The 22,540-nt window shown below is 40.7% G+C and overlaps 4 protein-coding genes across 5 annotated transcripts; 2 read left to right on the top strand and 2 right to left on the bottom strand.

Moving 5' to 3' along the window:
• Nucleotides 1–818: 818 nt before the first annotated feature.
• On the bottom strand, nucleotides 819–8,523 carry LOC105385086 (ubiquitin carboxyl-terminal hydrolase 36). 2 transcript variants are annotated; one of them, XM_038114746.2, is made up of 11 exons: nucleotides 8,048–8,523; nucleotides 7,394–7,621; nucleotides 6,898–7,051; nucleotides 6,444–6,618; nucleotides 6,010–6,123; nucleotides 5,319–5,483; nucleotides 3,891–4,801; nucleotides 3,487–3,790; nucleotides 2,919–3,059; nucleotides 2,405–2,517; nucleotides 819–2,152 (listed from the first exon to the last, which is right to left on the bottom strand). In XM_038114746.2, the coding sequence occupies exons 1-11, from the start codon at nucleotides 8,310–8,312 to the stop codon at nucleotides 2,113–2,115; spliced, it is 2,610 nt and encodes an 869-aa protein (XP_037970674.2). In that variant the 5' UTR covers nucleotides 8,313–8,523; the 3' UTR covers nucleotides 819–2,112. The 2 variants fall into 2 exon arrangements, with proteins under 2 accessions (XP_037970674.2, XP_037970681.2); XM_038114753.2 differs by having other exon boundaries at nucleotides 4,137–4,801.
• Nucleotides 8,524–9,229: 706 nt separating this feature from the next.
• LOC105385066 (ubiquitin-conjugating enzyme E2 variant 2) lies at nucleotides 9,230–11,370 on the top strand. Its single transcript, XM_011555379.3, has 4 exons — nucleotides 9,230–9,478; nucleotides 9,618–9,760; nucleotides 10,001–10,126; nucleotides 10,384–11,370. Exons 1-4 carry the CDS (start codon nucleotides 9,454–9,456, stop codon nucleotides 10,522–10,524), a joined length of 435 nt encoding a protein of 144 aa, XP_011553681.3. The 5' UTR covers nucleotides 9,230–9,453; the 3' UTR covers nucleotides 10,525–11,370.
• A 41-nt stretch (nucleotides 11,371–11,411) lies between these two features.
• Nucleotides 11,412–18,609, bottom strand: LOC105393994 (SNF-related serine/threonine-protein kinase). The gene is made up of 8 exons (XM_048631811.1): nucleotides 18,349–18,609; nucleotides 17,852–18,066; nucleotides 17,471–17,676; nucleotides 16,885–17,220; nucleotides 16,037–16,327; nucleotides 15,458–15,593; nucleotides 14,694–14,843; nucleotides 11,412–14,466 (listed from the first exon to the last, which is right to left on the bottom strand). The coding sequence occupies exons 2-8, from the start codon at nucleotides 18,062–18,064 to the stop codon at nucleotides 13,909–13,911; spliced, it is 1,890 nt and encodes a 629-aa protein (XP_048487768.1). The 5' UTR covers nucleotides 18,065–18,066; nucleotides 18,349–18,609; the 3' UTR covers nucleotides 11,412–13,908.
• A 623-nt stretch (nucleotides 18,610–19,232) lies between these two features.
• Nucleotides 19,233–22,506, top strand: LOC105393993 (DNA replication factor Cdt1). The gene is made up of 3 exons (XM_011565827.3): nucleotides 19,233–19,964; nucleotides 20,170–20,299; nucleotides 21,020–22,506. The coding sequence occupies exons 1-3, from the start codon at nucleotides 19,417–19,419 to the stop codon at nucleotides 22,181–22,183; spliced, it is 1,842 nt and encodes a 613-aa protein (XP_011564129.3). The 5' UTR covers nucleotides 19,233–19,416; the 3' UTR covers nucleotides 22,184–22,506.
• The last annotated feature ends 34 nt before the right edge of the window (nucleotides 22,507–22,540 follow it).

Below are 22,540 nucleotides of genomic sequence, written 5' to 3'. Positions count from 1 at the left end.
TTAGTTCTAATAAGTATAATACAATCAAAATTTTAGATTCATCTTTGTTGGGGTGCATTATAATTATACCTACTTATTCCGTATTCTCATTCCCCTAGACAACTGTCCTAGTCACAGAGTACATTATTTATAACAGCATGATGGTCCCGGGGTTGGGTTAAAATAAAACTAAAATGATAAGAGTTTCATCTTGAATGTTTTATTAAATTAAACTCTTAAGTTATTACAAAATATTATGTACCCATACATACGTTACATAATATATTTTGTATCATCGCGTTAATTAGGTACCTTTAATAATATTTTACAATTTCCCTAGTCTTCTGGTAGTGTTAAGAACCTAATTTGTTTCTGTCTAATCTAAAATAAGCTTATTTTTAAATCATACGTCACCACGCATACCTCTCAGTAGTGAGGAATAAATACAAGAATAGTATGATGCCCGATATCACAAGTGTGCATGGAGGACATTTAATACATTATATCATAATGCGTCTTAACGTGAAAATTATGCATAGAAAAATATACAAATGCCTTAAAATATATTACGGAGAACCAATGTTATTATCTTAACAATCAGATGGTAAAGTTATAGTTGCACCCTATTTACACATACAAAGTAATAGACAAAAATGTACTAAAACATAAAAATCCGATATTATACAGGGTGTTGCAAAAAGGGTATTCTAAGCCGAAACCTTTATGTGCAGCATGTTAAATCTAAGCACGAAAACAAAATCTGAATTTCAAAAAAATCATTTTCCACAGAAACTTTTCTCGTCACGTGGCTTTTTACTATGGAGAACGAATTAGATGTAACATGCTGCACGTGTAGGTTTCGGCTTAGTATACCCTTTTTGCAACACCTGTATAGTTTACGATACAGGAAAATATTATAGTTATTATCGTCAAACAAAACAAGACCACCTCATAATCAAAACCTAAACTTATTTTATTTATAGAGTAGGAATAATAGTCAAAAAAAAGTGAGTCTGAATAGTCCCCAAAAAAGGATTAAATAGAATTTACGAGATAATGAAATTAAAATGCAAGTCTGAGTTTGCGTTTGTATATTAATGCACGTACTTAACGGTAATAATTCTGTCTGTCCCATTTTAATTAGAGATGAAATCATAAGATTCGTGAGCTATCTAGCATTCCATTTACACATTTAAACCTAAGCAACATCTAATTAAAGTATAGCTAATAATAATAACCTACACAACGGGCTCCGTAGCAACTCCAGCTAATACGCGATCGAATTTTAGGATGAGGTATATGTTTAATATATTTTCGGAGTAGAATTATGACTAGTTGTACAAAAAATATTGCTGTTTCACAGAACATTTCACTCCACTGTACAATTTTTGCAACATCTTCAACAGTTCCAACATTCGTATACTCAGCTCTGATCTGCTACATTATGTGCTTACAGACTGACATTTTTATTTATTATATAGGACGAAATTATGTTTACTACGGGACCCTACGAGGTAACCTCAACCTTTTGAACACAAATGTATCCACCCACATTATATACTCGAAGTAGTTGGACATTAGGATGAAATAAAAATCGAACATAGAGTCTTCTCCCATGTCTGAAGTCGGATAAAAAGATAACAGCGACGAAGAAAAGTCAGTCAACTTCTATGTTCATAAGGCGAATTATATTATGTACATATTTCTACTATTATTATTTATTTACTAAGTAAGGCGCATCAGAAACTAAATTGAGTTATTGCTGTCTTTCATAAAATGCGTTTCGTCGAAATCAATGCACATCTAAACATTAAACTAAACACAATGTAACCCTTACTAATTACGATTATAATCTAATATAGTAAATGTCTATGAATTCAGAGGCAAAATGGCAGTTCAAATTGGCGTTACATACAGTATAGGCACGTCCCATGCATATTATATAAATTAATTTTTCATCCACTAGATTTTCGGCAATATTTATTATTTTAACAACCGGATAAGTGGTGTAATCTGTATTTTTTTCTTGTTAACACTTATATCTATATGTTAGCGACATATCAATATAATTTAACTATAGATTGGAGTCCGAATGCTTATACACAGTTATGTGAAGACACTCACAAGCCGATGTCAATGGTGCCGTGAGTAGTTATTGTGTCCGTTGCTGTACCTGGAATACCGATACATCATATTTAAATATCTTCACAAAATAACTACACAAAAAATATGAGAGTCAAGTCAAAACTCGGTCAAGCCATTACAAAGCAGTTTTGTTTCTAAAATCGGCGATACACGCGATTTATCACGTGAGTACATGTACAGCGAAAGTCGTCGTCTCGTTTCAGAGTCGTGATCATAATAGGTAATATGTATGTATGTTGTTACAATAACTGTTTCATCAGACTTGCATCTACTCTATTACCTGTTGTTGAATCGGTTGTATTTGTTCTTGTAGTGTTTGTTGTGGAAGGCGTGGTGCGGGCGCCGCTCGCGCGCCTTGAACCCGCCGCCCCAGTGCTGCTTGTTCTGCTTCTCCTGAACATACACACACGTGTTATTACTCGTAAATAAAATAAAACTTATGAAAAGAAGTTCTTACTTTTTGGCACATGTAACAGGCAAAAATAGGACATGAATCAGTAGGTTTCAGCTCAGAGAAAAGTGGTAATTGTCGAGGTGCCGTAGCTTCATAAGAAGCCTCTTCTACACTTCTATACCTTCTCCAATCTAATAAATCGCCTTTCATTGATTAAAACATTGACGGTTTGTTAAGTAGGTTAGTAGTTCACTTATGAAGCTGACCGTACAACTGAGAAAACCTGAACATGGACACTGGTGTCATAATAATAAAAACGGCGAAGGGATATAGTATGAATAACGAATGTGTACAGCGGCTAATAAACAAAAGGTAATAAGTAAATAAATAGTAAAGTTACCTGGAAAGGATTGTATCCATTCCTATCGTTGTTGAAGCGGTTGTAGTGGTGGAATTTCTTCACTTTCTTGACGCGGCCGCCGTCCATCTCGTCGAGGCCCTCGTGCGCGCGCTTGCGCTCCTCGCGCCGCTCCTCATTCACCTGGAACATGCCATTTATCACATCCAGTGACGTGCTTTGGGAGAGGCCTACGTCCAGTAGTGGACTGCTATAGGCTGATGATACCATTTATATCGTTGTTGCAGGGTTTAAAGGAAGAGTAACCGCAGGGCGATCACGATAAAATATAGAATCGAATGCGAGTGCGACTAGTGTCAACTTGACAGCACTTTCAAACACTTTTTACCTATCGAATTGACAGTTGTCGCACTCGAATTCGATTCTATACGTTAGCTCTGTTTTTCGTGATCGCCCCCCTGTCACTGGGTGAGTGTGACAAAGGTTCTTGGAGTATTATTACGAAGCATTGAGGAGGACTACACCATACCCTGCTGCCTCTATCGGCTCAATAATAACCTTGGAAACCGTTACCATTGCTATTCTTTGCAATTAATAAGTAGACGCTCACCTGTCTATTCAGATTGCTGTTAGTCCCCGCCCACGTGTGCACGGGCGCTCCGTACCCGCGGTGAGACAGCGACTGCATGTTGCGCAGCGTCTCGTGTGACGTCAGTAGGCGCGGCGCGGGCGGCGCCCCCCCGGCCCCCGGCGCCGCCCCCCCCTTGTCCCCCGGCGCCGCCGCCCCCGCCCCCTCGCCCCCCGAGTGAGCGCTCAGAGGCGACAAAGTGCTAACACTCGTGTTTGGACTCTTCTCGTTCTCAGATCCGTTGCCGTTTGCGCGCTGCCCGTTCACCTCTTCCTTGTCCTTCAATCTGCAATCAAGACTGTAGTTGTAGTACGGAAAACATTGAGAGCGAAGAATGATAAAGCTAATGTTAAGGAGTTTGTCTATCTGAGTTTACGGTTACTTACTTTTTGTTAGTAACTGTGACCCCGTTTAGACTGGGACTCAAGAGCGGGCCGTTCTTCTCGCTGGAGACGGTCCAAGCGTGGTGCATGCTCTTGGTGGTGACGACCAGCCCCTGCGGCGACGCGCACCGCGAGGGCTTGGGCCAGCCGCCGTTGCGAGCGTCTTTACCGACTTCCTTTTTAGCCTTATCATCCTTCCCTCGGTCACTTTTCTCATCGCTACTGGACTCGGAGTCGTAAGGTACTAACTTGGAGCTGAGCCCGTTCCCGGTGGCGTTGCCGTTCTTGATTGAGTGGTTCTCGGACTCGTTCTTGTTCATCTGCTCCTCGAGCTTCTCCAGCGGGGACTTGGGCGGCTTCACGAGCTTGCTGCCGGCGCGCTCCGGCGTGTGGCGCCCCGACTCACTCTTCTGTTTAGGTTTGAATATATTGTCATTATCAGTGGGCCTCTTGATAACGAAGCTGACTTTGTCATCTTTGAATATCCTGTCATCTTGTTTTTTTGGCGTCGTCACTTTCTCTACCTCTCCGTTCTGTTTCACGACCCACGGCTCCGAATTCGAGTCCGTAGATTTACTGAGCGTGCTGTTCAGTATGACAGGTTGCTTGACTTCCGTCGTATCCTGTGGTTTTCTCTCTTCGCTCCTGAAGAAGGTGAGTTTCAGTGGGCTCTTGTCCCTGTTCAGCAGAGTGTCGGGTATCTGCGGCCCGTAGACTTGAGCTGGCGGGTCGGGGTCCCGCTCGTAGAACATGATGTAGGCGTTGTTCCCGAGCACGGTGGAGAGGGGCAGAGGGCGCACGCAGGAGTCGTCGAACTGGTAGTAGTTGGTGTTGGGCGCCTGCCCCAGCGCCGTGTAGTGGCCGCAGTGCTGGGACGGGCCCAGATGCGTCACCATGCTCACCAGCTTGTACGACTGTGGGGGAAATAAGTGTTAAACAAGTCTTCATTGCGTAAGATTATAGGAGTTATCACATCGTGTCGCGCTACAGGCAGCGTCCGGACTGCAGTGCAATATACTTATAAACTACACACACGCACACTATGTTGGGGCGTAGTAGGCCTTGCGCGATCCTTAACAATTGATACCATATCAAGCTAAGTTATCAGATGGCAGAAATGCATATTTAGTTGCGTTTTTAGCTATGTTGTTTACAGAAGTTCTAAGGATAAAAATATCAATACGTTATCATTATCCTTACATACTGACATTCACAGATAACACAGATTCTTAAATAAGATAAGTTCAAAACACATTTTAGACTACACTGTACTCTGTACTACCACAAAAAACTTTAAACATTGTTTAACTAGTGTTTATTTTTCTTTTGTGGATTTTATTGACAGCACTAAACATCTGCTAAACCCTGCCTAACTTTTTGTGGTGAGGCCCTTACTTATACTGCATTTACATTCTGCAACTTATAACTTACCAGCTGTTGTTGCGAGTTCTTATTGTAGAAGTACTTATTCAGACAGATCTTCTTCCGGAACTGCACGTGTTTGGACAGCTTCCCGCCGGCGAGAGAGAAGCGCTTGAGCGCGATGCACAGCACCATCGGCGCGCGCTCTATGAAGAACTGCTTCGTTGCTGACACCTACGGGATAAACATACACATTCAGATTAATTTATTTGCGAGAAACATGGGTACAATAATTTCGTCTTACATTAGCAAAATAGTGTCGGGCAAGTTTCACAGATTGTTTGGTATGAAAATAACTTATAAAATAAGAGTATTTTCCAAAAAAAAACATCAGGCAGAAACATGTAACTGTGAATAAAAGAACTTTAAATACAACTTTAGTTCTATTAAATTACTTACTAACCCTCAGATACAAGAAGTTGCCACTGGTTTAATTAATTAACTTTACTTCTTGTAAATTTATTAGCAAATCGACTAGAATGGTCGTGAGGAAAGTATGTTTTAGTATTAAAAGAAGGTGCGCCGATAGTGATTGTATATAAAAATATTTGCCTTGTATTTTTTGCGATTTCAATAATTCATATTATCTTGAATAAATGCTCTAATGCAGTATGACTATTCCAGCATTCATATCAATAAATTTCACATAATGATCTTACTGGATATGTAGGTAATAAAATAAGTTCAAACAGTTAATTACCTTTTTGTTGCATGCTTCACATTTGTACCCTAAGTCTTCAAGCCTCTCTCTTGAAAAGAAAGAGTCTAATGCCTCGTCCAATGTTGAATGTTTTCTTATATCTAGTAGTAGGTCCTGTAACAAGAGATAATACATTATTCACACCTTGTTTTTATCAGAACCACCAAAACAAAGGTTAGTCCAAGCTGAATGCTTGGATTCAAACAATACCACCCAGTTTAAATACATAGTTGCAAAAACTTTCACTTATTACTATAAATTATAAAACAAATAAGTACAATAGCAAACTTAATGCTAGTAGAATTATCTACCAATTGACCTCTGTATGGTTGCTGCAACTAAGAGTTTTGTATGATTTTATATACATATTTTAATCCTATACATTTTCTCTTGCTGACCGGTTCGTCAACTTAAGCATTGTCAATTCTAAGTACCTGGAAGTGTTGGTAGGTGGTGGACAGGTGGTGGCAGGCGAGGCAGCGCACGGTGGAGCGCAGGTAGCCGCCCAGGATCTGGTTCAGCGGCGTGGTCTCCTTGCTGAACTGCTCCAGCTTCTCCGAGTTGCTCACGCGCGACAGGTAGCATTTTTCCATTGCTTCGACCAGGTATCTGTGGTGGGGAGATAAGTAAGTGTTGAATGCACATGCTGTCAGCAGACAATAAACAAGATTGAGAAAGAAGAAAGTAGTTTCAACTCCAAAGGAGAATTTTATGAGTGTGCTTTGTGACTGTATGTGTTTATTTGTGGCAACATCATTTACAGGGCAAGTTTATTAATAAATGCATTCAGAAGCTCTTGAGCTGCCCACACAAACCATTTAGAGCCACTTTCATTACTCCCATCAAATCTTGGATTGTAATAATGTGACTAAAATATTTATAACAAACCTCAAAAACTCATGGGCATCCTCTTGCCGGCCGGGGGTGAGGTGTCTGCAGATGAGCCTCAGCTTGGAGTACACCTGCCACGGCTTGATGGGCGCACCACCACTCTTCTGTGTGGCCATGAGCGTTGCCCGCATGCCACAAATCACACACGCTTCTGGAAACAAATGCAATGTTTGATTTTATGAAAATGTAAAATGTTGTTGGTACAGACAGAATTAATTATAAGCTAATAATGCACTGAATAGCATTTATAATCTTGTACTAATTATATTCTGTTATTTATGGGTGTGATAGTTCCTGCACCTAGCCACTCAAATGGAACATGTAAAATTAATTTACTGTTTTTTAATGATAAAGTAACATACATAAACTCACATTTGTAATTGCTTTTGCTGAATAGGCAGGGTACAGTTACTGCACATTTCTACTAATTAGTGCCAATGTAATTTGAGCCAGACCTCATGCCGTCTTCTACCAAGTGGAACTGCAATCTTACCTTGCTGATTACACTTCTCAGCATGTGGTGCTTCTGAGACTAGCCAGTTGGCGAATGCAGGGACGTGGAAGAGGGCTTGTAGGGTGGAGTTCAAGTAGCAAGTGTTGCCGACATTCTGCATCCCCGCGCCGGCCGCCCATGCGCCCTGCCAGCCCAGCTGGACCTTCTCAATGGGAAACAGCAGCCGCTTTGGCCGAGGTATGCCGTCATCTCCACTTTTACTAGCTTCTGAAAATGTATTTAACAGATTATTAGTAACTAGGTTTATATGTATTAACAGTACTACTAAAGTCATAACTGTTAGGGGTATAGTTGATGAATTTGAATAGTTGTAAATAGAATCCTAACATTAAATCACCAACCAAAGTTTGTACTTCACTTGAAAACAAAGATTCACATGCTATGAGACCTTGAGAAGCTAAAACTAAACTACTTTTTACTCATAAATGTTCAGCATCTAGCATGATATAATTTAAAATAATTATTTGGACCTATGCTTGAACATCTATGATGTAAACAAATAAAAATTAATAAGGAAAACAATTGACACACATAAATATTGACAAATGAGTTAGAAAATATAACCTCCAAATATGGCACAACCAGGTTATACCAAAGTTAGGGATTCGTGTAAAAGTGATATCTAGTGTTTACCTGAAGTCTGTGCTGTGCCGTTGCCTTCTTTCTTCACTATTTTTGTATCAAGCACTGGTTTCTTTGGTCGAATCACCACGTACTTAGACTTGAGGCCATCAAGAACATTGCTCTGGTAATCACCCGATTCTTCGAACTCTATCTTTGATAGCAACACATTTTTGGAATAAAGTCTGCTGTCTAGTAGTGATGAACCCTGGGATTCATCAGTTGAAAGAGATAAACGCAATGCGCTAGATACTGGGTCGCAAATGGAAGCGGGCATTTTACCTCCAAAATTGCAATACCGTTACGTCAAATCACTCCACAACACATGTTCATTAATTATAGTAAAACCACAAAACAACACTGTAGATAGACAACCTGGAATTTATTCGATTTACAGACATGTGAATATCAAAGCAAAACTGGGTAAAAAGAAAATGAATGACCGTCCACCGACGTCATTTGTCACACGCGCAGCGCACGAACGAAAGAAAGCCGATTACGATTGGCCCATGATTGTCCGTTTCAAATCTGTAGTCTGTGTCACTTCTTTCATGTTGTTATTCTGAGATTTCGTTGAACGAAATCCAATGCCATGCGATAAACAATCACAACGCGCATCTTCAGCGGGCTGACTAAGAAGCATAAGTAGGTACTTATCTAACAAGAAGGGGCTACTGACCATCCTTTTCCTAAAAATAGTAAGCTACCATATAGTAAAGGTAACCATACATTTTTATTCATACCATAATTTTGGCGAATATACTGACCAAGTTACTACACATGGCAGTTTAAAGCCAAGTGGTGTAGTAGTTGACAGGCTCTTGACTAGAATCCGCAAGGCAAGCGTAAGCGAGGCCGCCCCAAACAAACCTGGCGCCGTTCAATCGATGCGGAGATGCAGGACACGGAGATGACGTGGTCCGAGGTGAAGCTCGCTGCCTCGCTGCCGTCGACAGACAGAGATGGAGAACCGTTGTGTCTGCCCTTTGCCCCACGGGGGGGTCATAGGACGCCAAGAAGAAGAAGAAGGTGTAGTAGTAGCAAAAGCACTCATCCCATGTATTATACGAGGACCTCGCAATATTAACACCCACTAAATATTTTACCTACATGAACGAACATAAAACTAATCTGTAATGCCGGATGTGATGTTTTTTTTCTATGATTCTACCATAGACAAACGTTGCTTTCTTGCTTGACAATTTGACATTTGTCAAAGTCAGAAAAAGTAAAATTGCTTATTTGTTCTCATATTTTCTGAATTTGCAGAAATAAATGGGAAAGAGTGTGTCTAGTTTAATTGAATTTGTTAAAAAGACGCATTCTCATTAAAACACATTTTTATGGTGTATGCTAACTCGTTAGAGGCAGGATCTTAGTTTTTTTAGTAGTGCGCGCCGGTGTATGAAACTGTGATCATGGCGAATCAGTCGTCAGGCGTTGGTAAAGATTTTTATTTTAATTATTTCCTTACATTACTTAATTTGTTCCATCCATACATTCATTCCAGCCCACTAACAATAATTATTGATTTCGATTACGTTTTACAATGTTGATAATAATATAACCATTTGATGTGCAGTTGTGCCGAGGAACTTCCGTCTTCTGGAAGAGCTGGAGCAAGGTCAGAAGGGAGTCGGCGATGGCACTATCTCGTGGGGTTTGGAGAGCGACGATGACATGACCCTCACCCACTGGACTGCCATGATCATTGGGCCACCTAGGGTAACCACTTGCTTGTTTATCATTGTCCTCTTGATATAAATTTGATTGAAAATATATTTTCCATGTACAGTGGAATAATACATAACAAGCTACATGTGATAAAATAACTGTTCATGTTAATAGATTTATCTACTGTTTAGATTTTGTTACTTGTTGACATGTGAATTCAATAAACAAGATTATAGCTGTTATACAATTGGCTGACATAGGCCCTTGAAATTAACTGTGTCATTTTTTCAGACTCCTTATGAAAATAGGATGTACTCACTTAAAATTGAATGCGGCACACGGTACCCTGATGAGCCGCCTACAGCTAGATTTATATCTCGGATCAATATGAACTGCGTCAACAGCCAGACTGGCCTTGTAAGTATATCATTCACTTAATTTTATTGTTAGATGTAGCTATTTTCAAGAAAAACAAGCTGACAAGCCTTTATCAAACATAGCTAAGGTAATTACAAAATATAAAGTACTTATACCAAAAAGCAAAAACATGTAAGTTAATTATTTAAGGTTAGATTTGTGTAAGGTTTGAGTACTACTAGTAAAGGTATTATAAACCTAAAGAACATTGAGGAACATCCAAAACAAATAATAATGACCTAATCCATGTATTACAGGTGGACAATAGGCAAGTCCCGATTCTGGCAAGATGGCAGCGCGATTACACCATCAAGACAGTTCTGCAGGAGCTGCGGCGCCTCATGACCCTCAAGGAGAACATGAAGCTGTCTCAGCCGCCAGAGGGCAGCACCTTCTAAACACTCACTGACTCATCATACCCAATCTACATCAACACTTCTTCAACTCCCACTTGTCTATTTTAAAATTCACTCTCAAATATTCCAAGTTTTTTTCACTAAGTACGCATTTATTCTTTGTTAAACCAACTCTTCTTTTGTTGAGTAGGTTGGGTCGCTATGTACTTGTACGAAGGGTCTCAACACCTCGTATCTACCCTTGTAGCGGTAGCACCCTTTTATTTATCAGCATATTACCTAAATTGTTGTGGCCTTTTGAGAAAAGTTTAACTTGCTTTGGTATTATTAAGGCTAGATTTACCTGCATCTTATTTTAGATAAGCGATCCTGTGCCCCTTCCATGAGTACAATAGATAACATAACTTGCAAGTTTTAATGCTGTCTCCTTATCAGCTTCGTTTATATCATAGAAGTGGGCATATTAATTTTGTAATTTCTTAAATATATTAAACCTTTAAAGGGTTCTTATTCTTATTTGTATAAAAAAAATCTAATAGAAAATACAGAATTCAGCCTGAAGATTGACTCTTTATGGCTTACAAGATCAATGTTTCAAGTATTGTAGGAAGAGTTTCATTGCTAGGCACATAAGGTGAAGTGCTGCTGGTTTCACAAGCTCCGCTTTTTGCTCCCAATAATTTACGATCAGGCGCATCATGTAGTAAGTGAACACACAGCTACAAGTTGGTTCGGTTAAATATTGTGTTACTACTTCTCTTGACCTCTGTGTATCCTCCGCGTGTATAATTATTGTTACAAACCAAATGCTAAGTCAAATTGTTTCATAGCATTAATATTTTTACCAATGTATAACAAGCAAAGGTAAATAAATCAAATAATACTGTCTGTGGGGTTTTCATTCATAGCCTAAAATAAAACGAATCATCTATTCACAGTTACATTTATTTTAGACACAAACATTAGAATATTTGAACTAATAAAAATATGTGCTACCCATTTGAAAAACAATGTTTCCGTTTAAAATTGCATACTAATAAAATACACAAATATTTTGTAAATAAGTATTAGGAAAGTAGGTGGCAAGATTCCAAGAGAGTAGTCAAAAGCAAAAACAGAAAAAAACGATACTTTTATGTTTCCTATAGATTTGGACATTAGCAATAGCTTAAATTAACGCCAAGTACATATGGCTGCAGGTACACAAGTACTAATTAGAATATCGGTTAAAATGCTATCCCTCTATCATAACTTACATGATAGCTCCAATAACAGATACATAATATACATCATTAAAAATGTAATACAAATGTACAAATTACAAAGCTCTGAGTGTTCCTCCGACATTAGCTTTCAACAGTAAAACTGTTATTGCAGTAAAATTTTTGTATATAAGAAAAAAGTGTTTACAAACTTACAATACATATAAATACGAAATGATACCATGAGCTATCCGTCGTATCGACCATGAGTTGTAGAAGTAAACTGACTGAAACACATAAAAATCTTGCCATTACAATAGGCTATACCTACATAATTATAGTATAACTCTCTTATTTTTGTTAAATATTGCAATACTTGCTTCAAGCAAGTGGCATCAGACTACCACAACCGTACACTGCCGCTAACACCGCAAGAAGCGAATTGACGCCATCTAACAGCTTCACACAATTACCACGCCCTACGTAGTGCTCCACGTATCCGACCCCGCTACATCCTTCCACCGCTTACAAGCAGCAATAACAACCGAAAATTACAAAATAGAGAAGAAAAAACAATTAAAATCGGCATTCTTTGCTCTCAGAGTCTGAAGTCCGCTGACTGCCTTCCGGCGACAGTGGCGAAAAGCTTAGTTCTAATATTAATATTAGTCAAGTAAAAATAATTCATGACATGACACAGCAGAAATGCAGTAGGTATAAGATCTTGTAGAATAGTTATCTACCTACTGTTTAGGTACTAGTGAATAACAAACATCTGGTAATCCTGTTCTGCATCAGCTGTAAACATTATACAAGAAAGCACCATTACAGTAATAATTCCTACAAATCAAAATGTATTTGTGAAATCAAAGTTTATAGAAGTTGGCACCTTTCAAAGACATTGCATTACACATTATGTATGATTTATCTTTGGTCTTGTTTGTGTTGCGACAAACCACCATTTATGAGCTAAAAGTTAATCGAGAACATACAATGTTTAAACATAATGGACTGATAGAAACTAGGTACAATACTATTTCCATCGATGATTAACTAGAAGTAACTAAAAATTTCATATTTGATAGACTATATAATTTATTTACAACAATATGTACACTATAGATAATGTAAGTATGGGTATATGCCATTGATAAGAACTGAGTAACAAATAATTACAATTAACACGAAAGAAAAAGTACGAATCGCTCTATCAATGAAATGCATGGTTAATTTTTAATGATTTTTAAAGGTCTTACTTTGGAATATTTAATTTGTTAATAACCTTATAAGATAGGGATATTTTATTATTGCATGTACTTCTATTAAGTATAATAGGTGAAGATTATTGTAGCACGAAGGCTGTCTCCAGGTTACCTCTCTTATGTAAAATGCATAAGTACATTAAAGGCTTGTTAGTTGTAACAAAGCTGATGTTAGTTCCAAACGCATTCACACCTCCAAATCAGTGAAAACTAAGTTCGCCTAACGGGATCACAGCTGAGTTGTACCTACGCGTGTGTTTGATTTCATTACGCACATAAATATAGTATGTTGTTGCTGATTATAATATTATGAGAGAAAGAAAATAAAGTTCAACAACAAAAAATAGAATCTCTCTATAATTTATATATGTATATTTGGCCTCCACTGAGATCCCGATAGACACAGCATTGTAGTTGTAGCTGCTACTTAGAAATTTCCACTTCAAGAAAGTTACTTACTAGTTTCTTTGAATCGATACTCAATAAATTTATTTTCTAGAACACCTCAATTACGTTGATGATATTACGAACTTTAATGTATGACGATTAGTCAGCAAAATAATCTGTTCTTAGGTATGTTTATAACAAGCCTATAGTCACTGATTTACAAAATGAAAGTTCTTACATCTATTAAAACCTTTATGATATAAATTTCATAGTACACAGAAACACAACGTGATCATAACAACAGGGTCAACGTGCGTCATCTATTAGTGCACACATTCAAATGTTACTGACGAAATGGAGCACCTATATAATAACATTACTATAACACCCGATAACATCATAATTTCAAAACTGGCTACATACGATTTACCGTAAGACAGAATAGCAGCAGACTAGAAATTAAAGTTGAGATTTGAACCGATAATTAACATCAAAACCTGAATTAAAGTTCCTACAATAAATAAGAGCTACGTATGAAATCTCTAGAGTTTTGCGTATGAATCCAGGTCGGGCGGCTAGCACAGGCCGGGCAGGCGGCGCGCGGCGGCGGGCGGGGCGCGCGCGGCCGCCAGCAGGCGCAGCAGCGGGCGCGAGCACAGCGCCGCCAGTCCCCCGCCCCCGCCCCACCGCGCGCCCGCCTCCTCCACCTCCGCGATGCGGTTCAGCGAGCGCGACTCGCGCAGGCGGGACTCCTTGCGGGCCGCGCGGCGCCGGCGCCCACCCCCCGCGCCGCCGCCGCCCCCCGCCGCGTCCCCGCCCGCGCCCGCGCCGCCGCCCGCCCCGGGCAGCGCGCCGCCGCCGCCGGGCGCCAGGCGGCCCCGTGCCCCCCCCGCCCCGGCCCCCGCGCCGCGCTCCTGCCCGTCGCTGGAGTCGTCGTGCGAGTCGCGGCGCGCGCGGGCCGGCGGCGCGTCGGTGCTGGCCGCGGCTGCTCGCTTCTTCTTCTCCGAGTCGTCGTCGGAGAGGTCGGAGGAGGAGCAGGAACCGGCGCGCGGGCGGCGGCGGTGGCGGCGCGCGGGGGGCGGGGCGGGGGGCGGCCCGCGCGCCGCGCCCATCGCCTCATCATCAAGGTTCACCTGAGATGCAACATGCCGGTGAGATGACGTGCCGGTTTATACAATGCGGGTATGTTAGCTGTTTACGGGAAATGTATGTACATAATGGAATGGAATGGAACAGTACGCTCATGCATAAACTAAAAACATCCCATACAAACTTAGTTACACTGTCTTAGACAACAATCTTCTACCTCCTCACTATCACAAATCACTCGTCACAGCTCTACCCACGTCCCATCCAATACCTTAGTAAGGTTGTCTGCGAGCGCGGCGGGGCGCTGGTCGCGCAGGCGCGCCGCGAGGTGCAGACGCCCCTCGGAGCGCGAGGGGCGGCGGGGGGGGCACGGCTCCTCGTCGTCTTCTTCTTCACGGACTATGCTGCATTTGCGGGAACGCTGGGAGGGTTGAGTTATGGTTTAGATAGGGGTAAGAAGAATGTGAAGTGACGTGGTCTGTGTTTTGGCGGCTACAGTACTTTTTTATATATTTTTTAATCTTTAGTTAGGCTTACAGTGCTTAAAATCACGTTTGGTTTTGAAATGAGGGCGTGGGTATGCAATCTGCACTTGAATACCTACATTACCTATTTATATGCGTATTATATTATAGGATGGCGGCTTTACGGGTCTGCCGGAGACCGCATCATTACTTGTTATTATTTTATCATTTAGAACCATTAACATCTGGTAGGTACAGTAACCTGCACAGAAACCTAACCTCCTCTATAACATTTCTACTGAAAAGGACACAGGTTTCTTTGCAACCCAACCTAACTGTACCATCAATGTATATTATCATCTATAATAACTGTCTGTGTAAACTAAAGGCTGACTTAGGACTGATTTTTCGATGGTCAGATAAATGTTATCTGAGGAATAAAATTGTTACTGTCACTGTGTAAAAAATATACTCTATGCTGTGTAATACAAACATTCAGGCCCGATCGACAGCATGAGAATTATTACACAGATAACTTTTATATGACTAAAAATCTGTATAATATACTTACCGGCGGCACGTCCTGAGGCGTGCGCGGCGCGTGCGGCGCGGGCGGCGGCGCCAGCAGGTTGGAGCCGGCGGTCTTGGCGGAGCTCACTCGCAGCACGCTCAGAACTTCGGGACGACGAGCCAGCGACTCTTCTTGTCTGTGTGTGTGTGATATGGATGAAGTTAGCGACTTTTTGAAAGATTGTATATAAAATAATATGTATAGTTGTAATGTTTAAAATATACATCACATTTATTAATGGGTCCGCGAGACGACTTGGCAAGTCTACGTGCTTGACGATTTCACTTGACGTGGGACTTGACGCGACTTAAAGGTGCCGTCAAGTGAAACCGCCAAGTCAACGTAGACTTGTCAAGTCGACTTGATCGTCTCGCGGACCCACGAATGGTATAAAATGGCCGCAAATGTATACAACTTGTCAAGTCGTCAATTCACTTAAAACTTGTCAATTCACTTGAAGCACGTAGACTTGTCAAGTCGACTTGATCGTCTCGGGGACCCATAAGAGTATCCGTTTTTGTTCCATCCAGGAAAATGCAAAATTGCTGCAAACCTTGCGGGAAAAGCAAACACACTTACCGTTTCGATCTCAATTTCCTTTCAGCTAATAAAAAATACGTGGCCGTTATATGGTTATATTCATTCTTTTCTAGCGCATCCGCGATCTCTTCTTTCGAGGCAATTTGTCCGTTCACCATTTTCTGTATAATCATTGTGCGGTCTTCCTCAGACAGCTCTTCTTTCGCCACTAGCGGTGTATCGAAGTCTGCGGCAGCCATGCCCTGGCCTGCCGTCACCCACGGGTCTGCCGCTATTTGAGGGAGTGTCGCCCGCTTTTCTGGCGCTCTAACTAACATTCTGCCTATTAACCTGGAATAGTATAAGGTTGTTCAGAACATTACAAAGGTATGTTCAGTCGGATAAGTGGGTCACTTCAGGAACAAAATGAGTTAAGTAATTGGAATTTACGTCAAAGTTATCAGGATTTTATGGTAAAGGAATACAGATTTAGACTTGCAAAACCACCAAAGCAGTGAACCAGTTTCATGTAAAATCGTCCAAGCTTGGAGTATCTACCTTATTGCAACATGCGTTTGTGAGGGCCAGGTGTAAATATAATTCTGGTATTCCACTTTGGTATTTGTGTGCCTTTACCTTCATTTGCTCAATATAGTGATCTCTAATGTTGAGAGATGATGTCACCAGCTATTTTTATTGTTTATGAACGTTGTGGAAATAAATGGTTTGTACAAACCACATTATTATGCAAGGAATGCAGAAATGTTTCTACTACGTATTTATAAATATAACAAAGAGTGGCCTAGATCTGGCTAATCTAAGGCTAGCTAACCTGACCTGAAGTCTATAGGTAAAATTTATTTGATCAGCATTTAAGACAATAATAGTAATTAGTACAAAACGCCAACCTTTTACAACCACTTGATATATGCGGAGGTATGACATATTTGCAGTCCATGATCATTGTCAGTGTTTCACTGTCATTGGCTTCTTGGAACGGCGCCTGCCCACAGACCAGCATGTAGAGAATCACCCCCAGGGACCACACATCCACTGCTGGCGCATCATACGAATCACCTAAAAGGATCTCGGGGGCGGAATAAGCCAATGACCCACAAGATGTTTCTAATTTTTGTCCTGGACAGAATTTATTGCTAAAACCAAAGTCTGTTAATTTAACTACTCCTAGCCTTTCGAAAAATACAACATTCTCAGGTTTCAAGTCTCGGTGGACTACATGTAACCTGCAACAAAGAAATGCTCCAGTTAACTAAGGCATAGGATGTTTAAAACCAATGATCCAATACATAGTATTTTTTATGTAAATTTTTGCTCATTCTAATATCTAAAAGACCAAATGAGCTGTGAAATCATAGAAAGCTATTAGTCACAATCGTAATACTTTATAAATATGCAGAGCATCTTACATAAGCATAGCATAATTTCTCATAACTTTCTAGTCTGCTTCATTAGAATATTTAATTAAATATTTACCTGTGGCAGTATGATATTGCTCGAACTATTTGTCGGAAGTAGTCTCGTGCTAGAGATTCAGATAATCCAGTTTCGTGTCTCATGATGTAGTCGTACAAGTCTCCTCCATCTCCCAATTCCAATATCAAATACAATTTGGTTTGTGTGTCTATCACCTCGTACAGTCTGACTACATTGGGGTGTTGGACAAGTTTCATGCAGCGGACCTGAAATCACATTCACAAGGGTTAATCTAGGCAGTCATGCATGCTAGGACCATGTCTATGTACCTAGTAGTATGTAGACTATTATTATTAAAAAAAAAAAAAAAAAAAACTATAAACGAGAACTGAAAGAAACTGTTTATATTTTTGATAATCTATTCTAAATTTGCCAAATTACCTCTTGAAACAAATGTGATTTTGAGACTTCATCCAGTTTGCTCTTGTCAATAACTTTCACCGCAACCTTTTCCCCGGTAAATACATGTCTGGCCAGCTTGACTACTGCGAAGTGTCCTGAGCCGAGTGTGTCCAGCAGGTCGTAGAGACCAGCGATCTTGGACTCGTAGGGCCCTCCGCCCGCCGCGCCGCCGCCTCCCGGACCACAGTTCATTTCTGACAAATTTTAATGGTGATGGTAAGATAGGACAACACATTTTTAACTTTTTGAATAATCTGGACATACCGATGAGACTTTCGATCAAACTTGATAAACAAAATAAACGCTAGCTTTGGTAGAAAATGCTTTGATAACCAAATCTAATTAGACTTTTGACCCAAATAGAGGATTGATACACAAGTGATGTTACATCAAAAATCAATGAAAATATAGCAGAATTAGAAGGTTTATAACTTTTCACGATAACTGCAAGTTTAATAATCTAAAATAGTACTTACTTGGCGTTCGGTTAGGAGTTATTTTAATATAAATAGTGAAATCCAATAGTAATCAAGTCAAATTACGAAGTTTGGTTTATCATAGTTAACTTTTATAACAACGTAATCACATCTCCTCTAGTAAATAGAAGCATATATCACAAGAAGAATACAAAATATACATTATTTAGTTATAAAATAGTAATTATCGGGCGTAAAAATAAATTGATTCAATCACAATTTTGCCAATCGCCATTTCAAAATGTACGTTTGGAAATGTACACGCAGATTAACTAAATGGCTGGTCTGTAACCACTGTTTAGCCATTCCTACTTATTCTGAGATTTCTGGTTTGTCGTACTATGTTCCTTGCTCGTAACGAAAGAACATCTCTAAAGTAGCGTACAGACCGGCCAAACGAACGCCAACCTTTGTTGACCTTCGTTGCTGCAATCTGCCCTGTATTATGTATGATAAAATATCCATCGTTGTACGTTCGTTGTTCGAGAAGTGTCCAAGAAGTGTCGTACGCGAAGTGTCGTACGTAAAAGTCTCTACCAGACTCACGCCGAACAGTGGAACGTAAATGAGTGCTAGAGCTAGGGCTAGTATAAGTTATGTAATTTATTTTCTTGTTGTGTACAAATAATCAAAATAATAATACGATGTCCTGCGGCTGCGGCTTCAGTTGGTTGAAGAAGGTAGTATATTACGCACTTCACGTTTATGAGGAGTGGTTGGAATAAAAATTAAAAACTAAAATCTGCAACGAGTTCTTCTGAGAAACTATGAAGACAATCGTCTAAACGGACCATAAAACTTGGATTGCTCAGAATAATAATGGCCTCGCGCCTCTGACTTGTAGGTTGGCTAAACTGCTAAAATGTCAAAACCGAAACGTCTATTTCAACGGTGACAACGACAAGCCAAGCGCAAGACGTTTCGCGGAGTCAGGCGCAAATCAAGCTAACGTTTTGGAGGGAAAATTAACAGTCTCGCATTTTACTTTAAGTTTCGGTGGGTTGATGTCCACTTACACATCACCATATCCATAACATATTAATTATTTAGTTACGTGAGCGACTCAAAATGTCTCAGACCTCAATAACAGCGTTTTTTAACAGTAGAAAAAGACCTGCCACTGAAGATATCTTTACCACGAAAAATAAGAAGTTACTCATAGAAAAGTCAGGTATTAAATCTCCTATTGTAATCCCTGGTAAGTCATGTGAACTCCTAGACAATTTAAAGGCAAAGAGTTCTAGCATACAAGCTCCTAAAGCTGCTGCGACTACAGAAGAAAAATGTGTGCTAAAACTGCCGAGTGCCAGTGTTACGCAGCCCACCTCCTCAAAACCAAAAGAGGCCGAACAGAAGCCAGCTGCAGCGTTCGGGAAGAAAATAAATGCAAACAATGTTGTAAAACCAAAAGCAGCCACCAGTGCTGAAGGTGTCAATGTGGCTCGTAAAGAGCTAAGTCTCGGCGACATCAGGAAGAAGCTCGCGGGAAGCTCACGGCTCGCCGAGCTCCGCGCCGCCGCCGACCGCGTCTCCCGCGGCATCCAGCAAGTCAAGCAGACCAGTGAACAGAGAGCCCTCAAGCAGTTTAAGTCCATTGATGTGGAAGTACCCACCAGGTTGGTTATTGGCCAAGTCCTTACTTATTTTGTTAATAACATTACCATGGCTTTGATCACATGTATTATAGTTGAGAATTGCTTGCCTGCCTGAGCATCTAACAGCCTATACATAAATATTATTTATGAAACCTAACCTCAATTTTATTCTTATAAGCATTGTTTCACATGAAATAATTCCTTTAATTTCTCTTAATACTTTCAGTCCCAGCAAGAGATTGCTTCACAATGAGCTGCTGTCTCCTAAGAAGGCTGAGAAGAATGCGGTGGAGCAGCAGCGGCCCCTCATGTCCCCCAGGAAGGTGTTTGTCAGCCCCATCAAGAGCCCAAGCAAGGTAATGTGGACATACTTATCCTATGTAGTCTATTCTATTCTCTGTGTGGGGTGTAAGTATGAGCACGGGCTCTCTCAAGTGGAACTTTTGTGCATATCCCCAAGGTCTAAACTGCCTGCCTAAGCTTGGACCATTTCCCACCACACTGGTCCACTGTGGGTTGGTTGCTGAATCTAGATATGCAGGTTTCCTCACTATGTTTTCCTTCACCACAAGAGTGATGATACATTGTACTTCAATTCAAAGAACTCATTGTTACATGTCAGTGCTGGGATTCAAACCCACATCTCTGGTATGAAATTTTCGATCTCAGGCACTTATCCAACTTAGCTACCACTGCTCCAAACGCATCGCTACATATTTACCCTTGTGCAAGACAGTCATCCACCCTAAGGTTACCTTTAGATATAGGTTATTCAACCAGCTGTTTACTGACCTATACATACAATTTATGTTAAAACAGCTGCATATCTATTGAAACTAGAGTATTGCAAAGAGTTGCAATAATTGATCATTAGTAAATAATGATATTTATACTTAAGCTGAATAATATGCTGACTATCAGCTAATAGCATGTCTGACCTAGTAGAATTGCAGATTCTATTCATAACCTAATTAAGCTTGTGCCCTCATTAGTGTGACACAGTTATTAATGTGAATCTAATCACTTTGCTAAAAAACATGATTTTAAAGTCTTGTGTGTTATTTTGTTTATTTCAGGTTCCAGCATACATCAGGCACGCTTCACTGGCATCCAGCACCAGTCTTCCTCTCCCCCACCAGTACCGGTTCCTCGCTGAGCTGTTCCGAGGCATGGAGACTGTTGTTTCCCTCCTTTACAACAGAAATGAAAAGATAACATTTGCCAAGCTGAAGCCCTCAGTCCAGGAGATGTTGAAGCGAAACTTCACAGAGAAGCATCTCGCCCAAATCAAACAATTAGTGCCTGATTTCTATAACTTTGAAGTCCAAAAAGTTAAGCTAATCAACACTTCATCACAAAAGGAGTCTTACGAAATGGTAGTGACTCCAAACTTCCCCAATGACATCAAGGCCATGAACCCCACGGTGCTGCTCGAGCGGCGCCGGTTCTTCTACGACACGCTGCTGCAGCTCGCCAAGCGGCACCACTCCCAGTACCTGCTCACGCTCGACCCGCCCATGGTCATCGCCGACGACAAGCTCACGCGCTGGCATCCCGAGTTCGAGCTAGAAAAGGTGCCAGACGTGGAATGCGCTAAGCTTCCAGAGATGCCAAACGCCGAAAAGTACTCAACAGCACAAGATGTGCTGTCTAAGGCTCGTGAACTATTCAAATGTAACACTAAGATGGAGAGGGCTTTGGAGAAGTTATCTCAGGCTAAAGCTCGCGGGCTCACCGAACAAGAGAAGGCCGCGACCGGGATCGACGGCAAGCCGGCCGGGACATCCACCGGCACACAGACCAGTGCTCCTGTTAAAGAGGTTCCTATACTGAACCCGGCGCTGCGCAACCTGCCCACTGCGCTGCTGGAGAAGGTCCGCGCGAAGCAGGCGGCCAAGGCGCTGGAGCAGATGACGCGGTCCAGCGAGCAGGACCACAAGTACATGATCTACACGCGCCTGCCCGACCTCGCACGGACTCTGAGAAACATCTACGTCACAGAGAGGAAGAACGTACTTGCCCTTAACATTGTCCTCTCCAAGTTAGACAGTAGTTTTAAGGCGAACGTCTCCGCTAGCGACCTGCAAAGGGACATCAAGGTGCTCTGCGAGGAAGCCCCCGAGTGGGTCAAACTGCATGACATCCGGAATACTTCCTACCTAAAGTTAGACCGCAATGTTGACTTGAAGACAGTCGTGTCCAAACTAGAGGCTCTGGCTGACAAGTACAAAGGAGACTAGAACTTGACCTACTTAAAATTATGCATAAGACTGATAGGTAAAGTTAACTGTTTGACCTTGATAATTTATAGCAATAGTTTTTAAGTGACACGCATATCGTTAAGGTATTTTGTTAGAAATATCTAGCTAGTATTAATGGATTGATCGGACAGGAACAATTTAACTTTCATATATATTTTAATGATCATGTTAAATGTATTTTTCCCGACATTTTCTCAATTTGGTAAGTTAGACATGTTGATTTTAATTATTGTGTGTAACAATTAACGTTTTTTTTTCTTTTCTACTCTTATTTTACTGTGTGGTATTGCTTCTTTGATAAAATTAAATACCTACCTATTTAAAATTAACTTTTAT

Source organism: Plutella xylostella, chromosome 29 (genome assembly GCF_932276165.1).
Source record: "Plutella xylostella chromosome 29, ilPluXylo3.1, whole genome shotgun sequence".
Lineage (NCBI taxonomy): Eukaryota > Metazoa > Arthropoda > Insecta > Lepidoptera > Plutellidae > Plutella > Plutella xylostella.
This window is presented reverse-complemented; position numbering and strand designations above follow the sequence as displayed.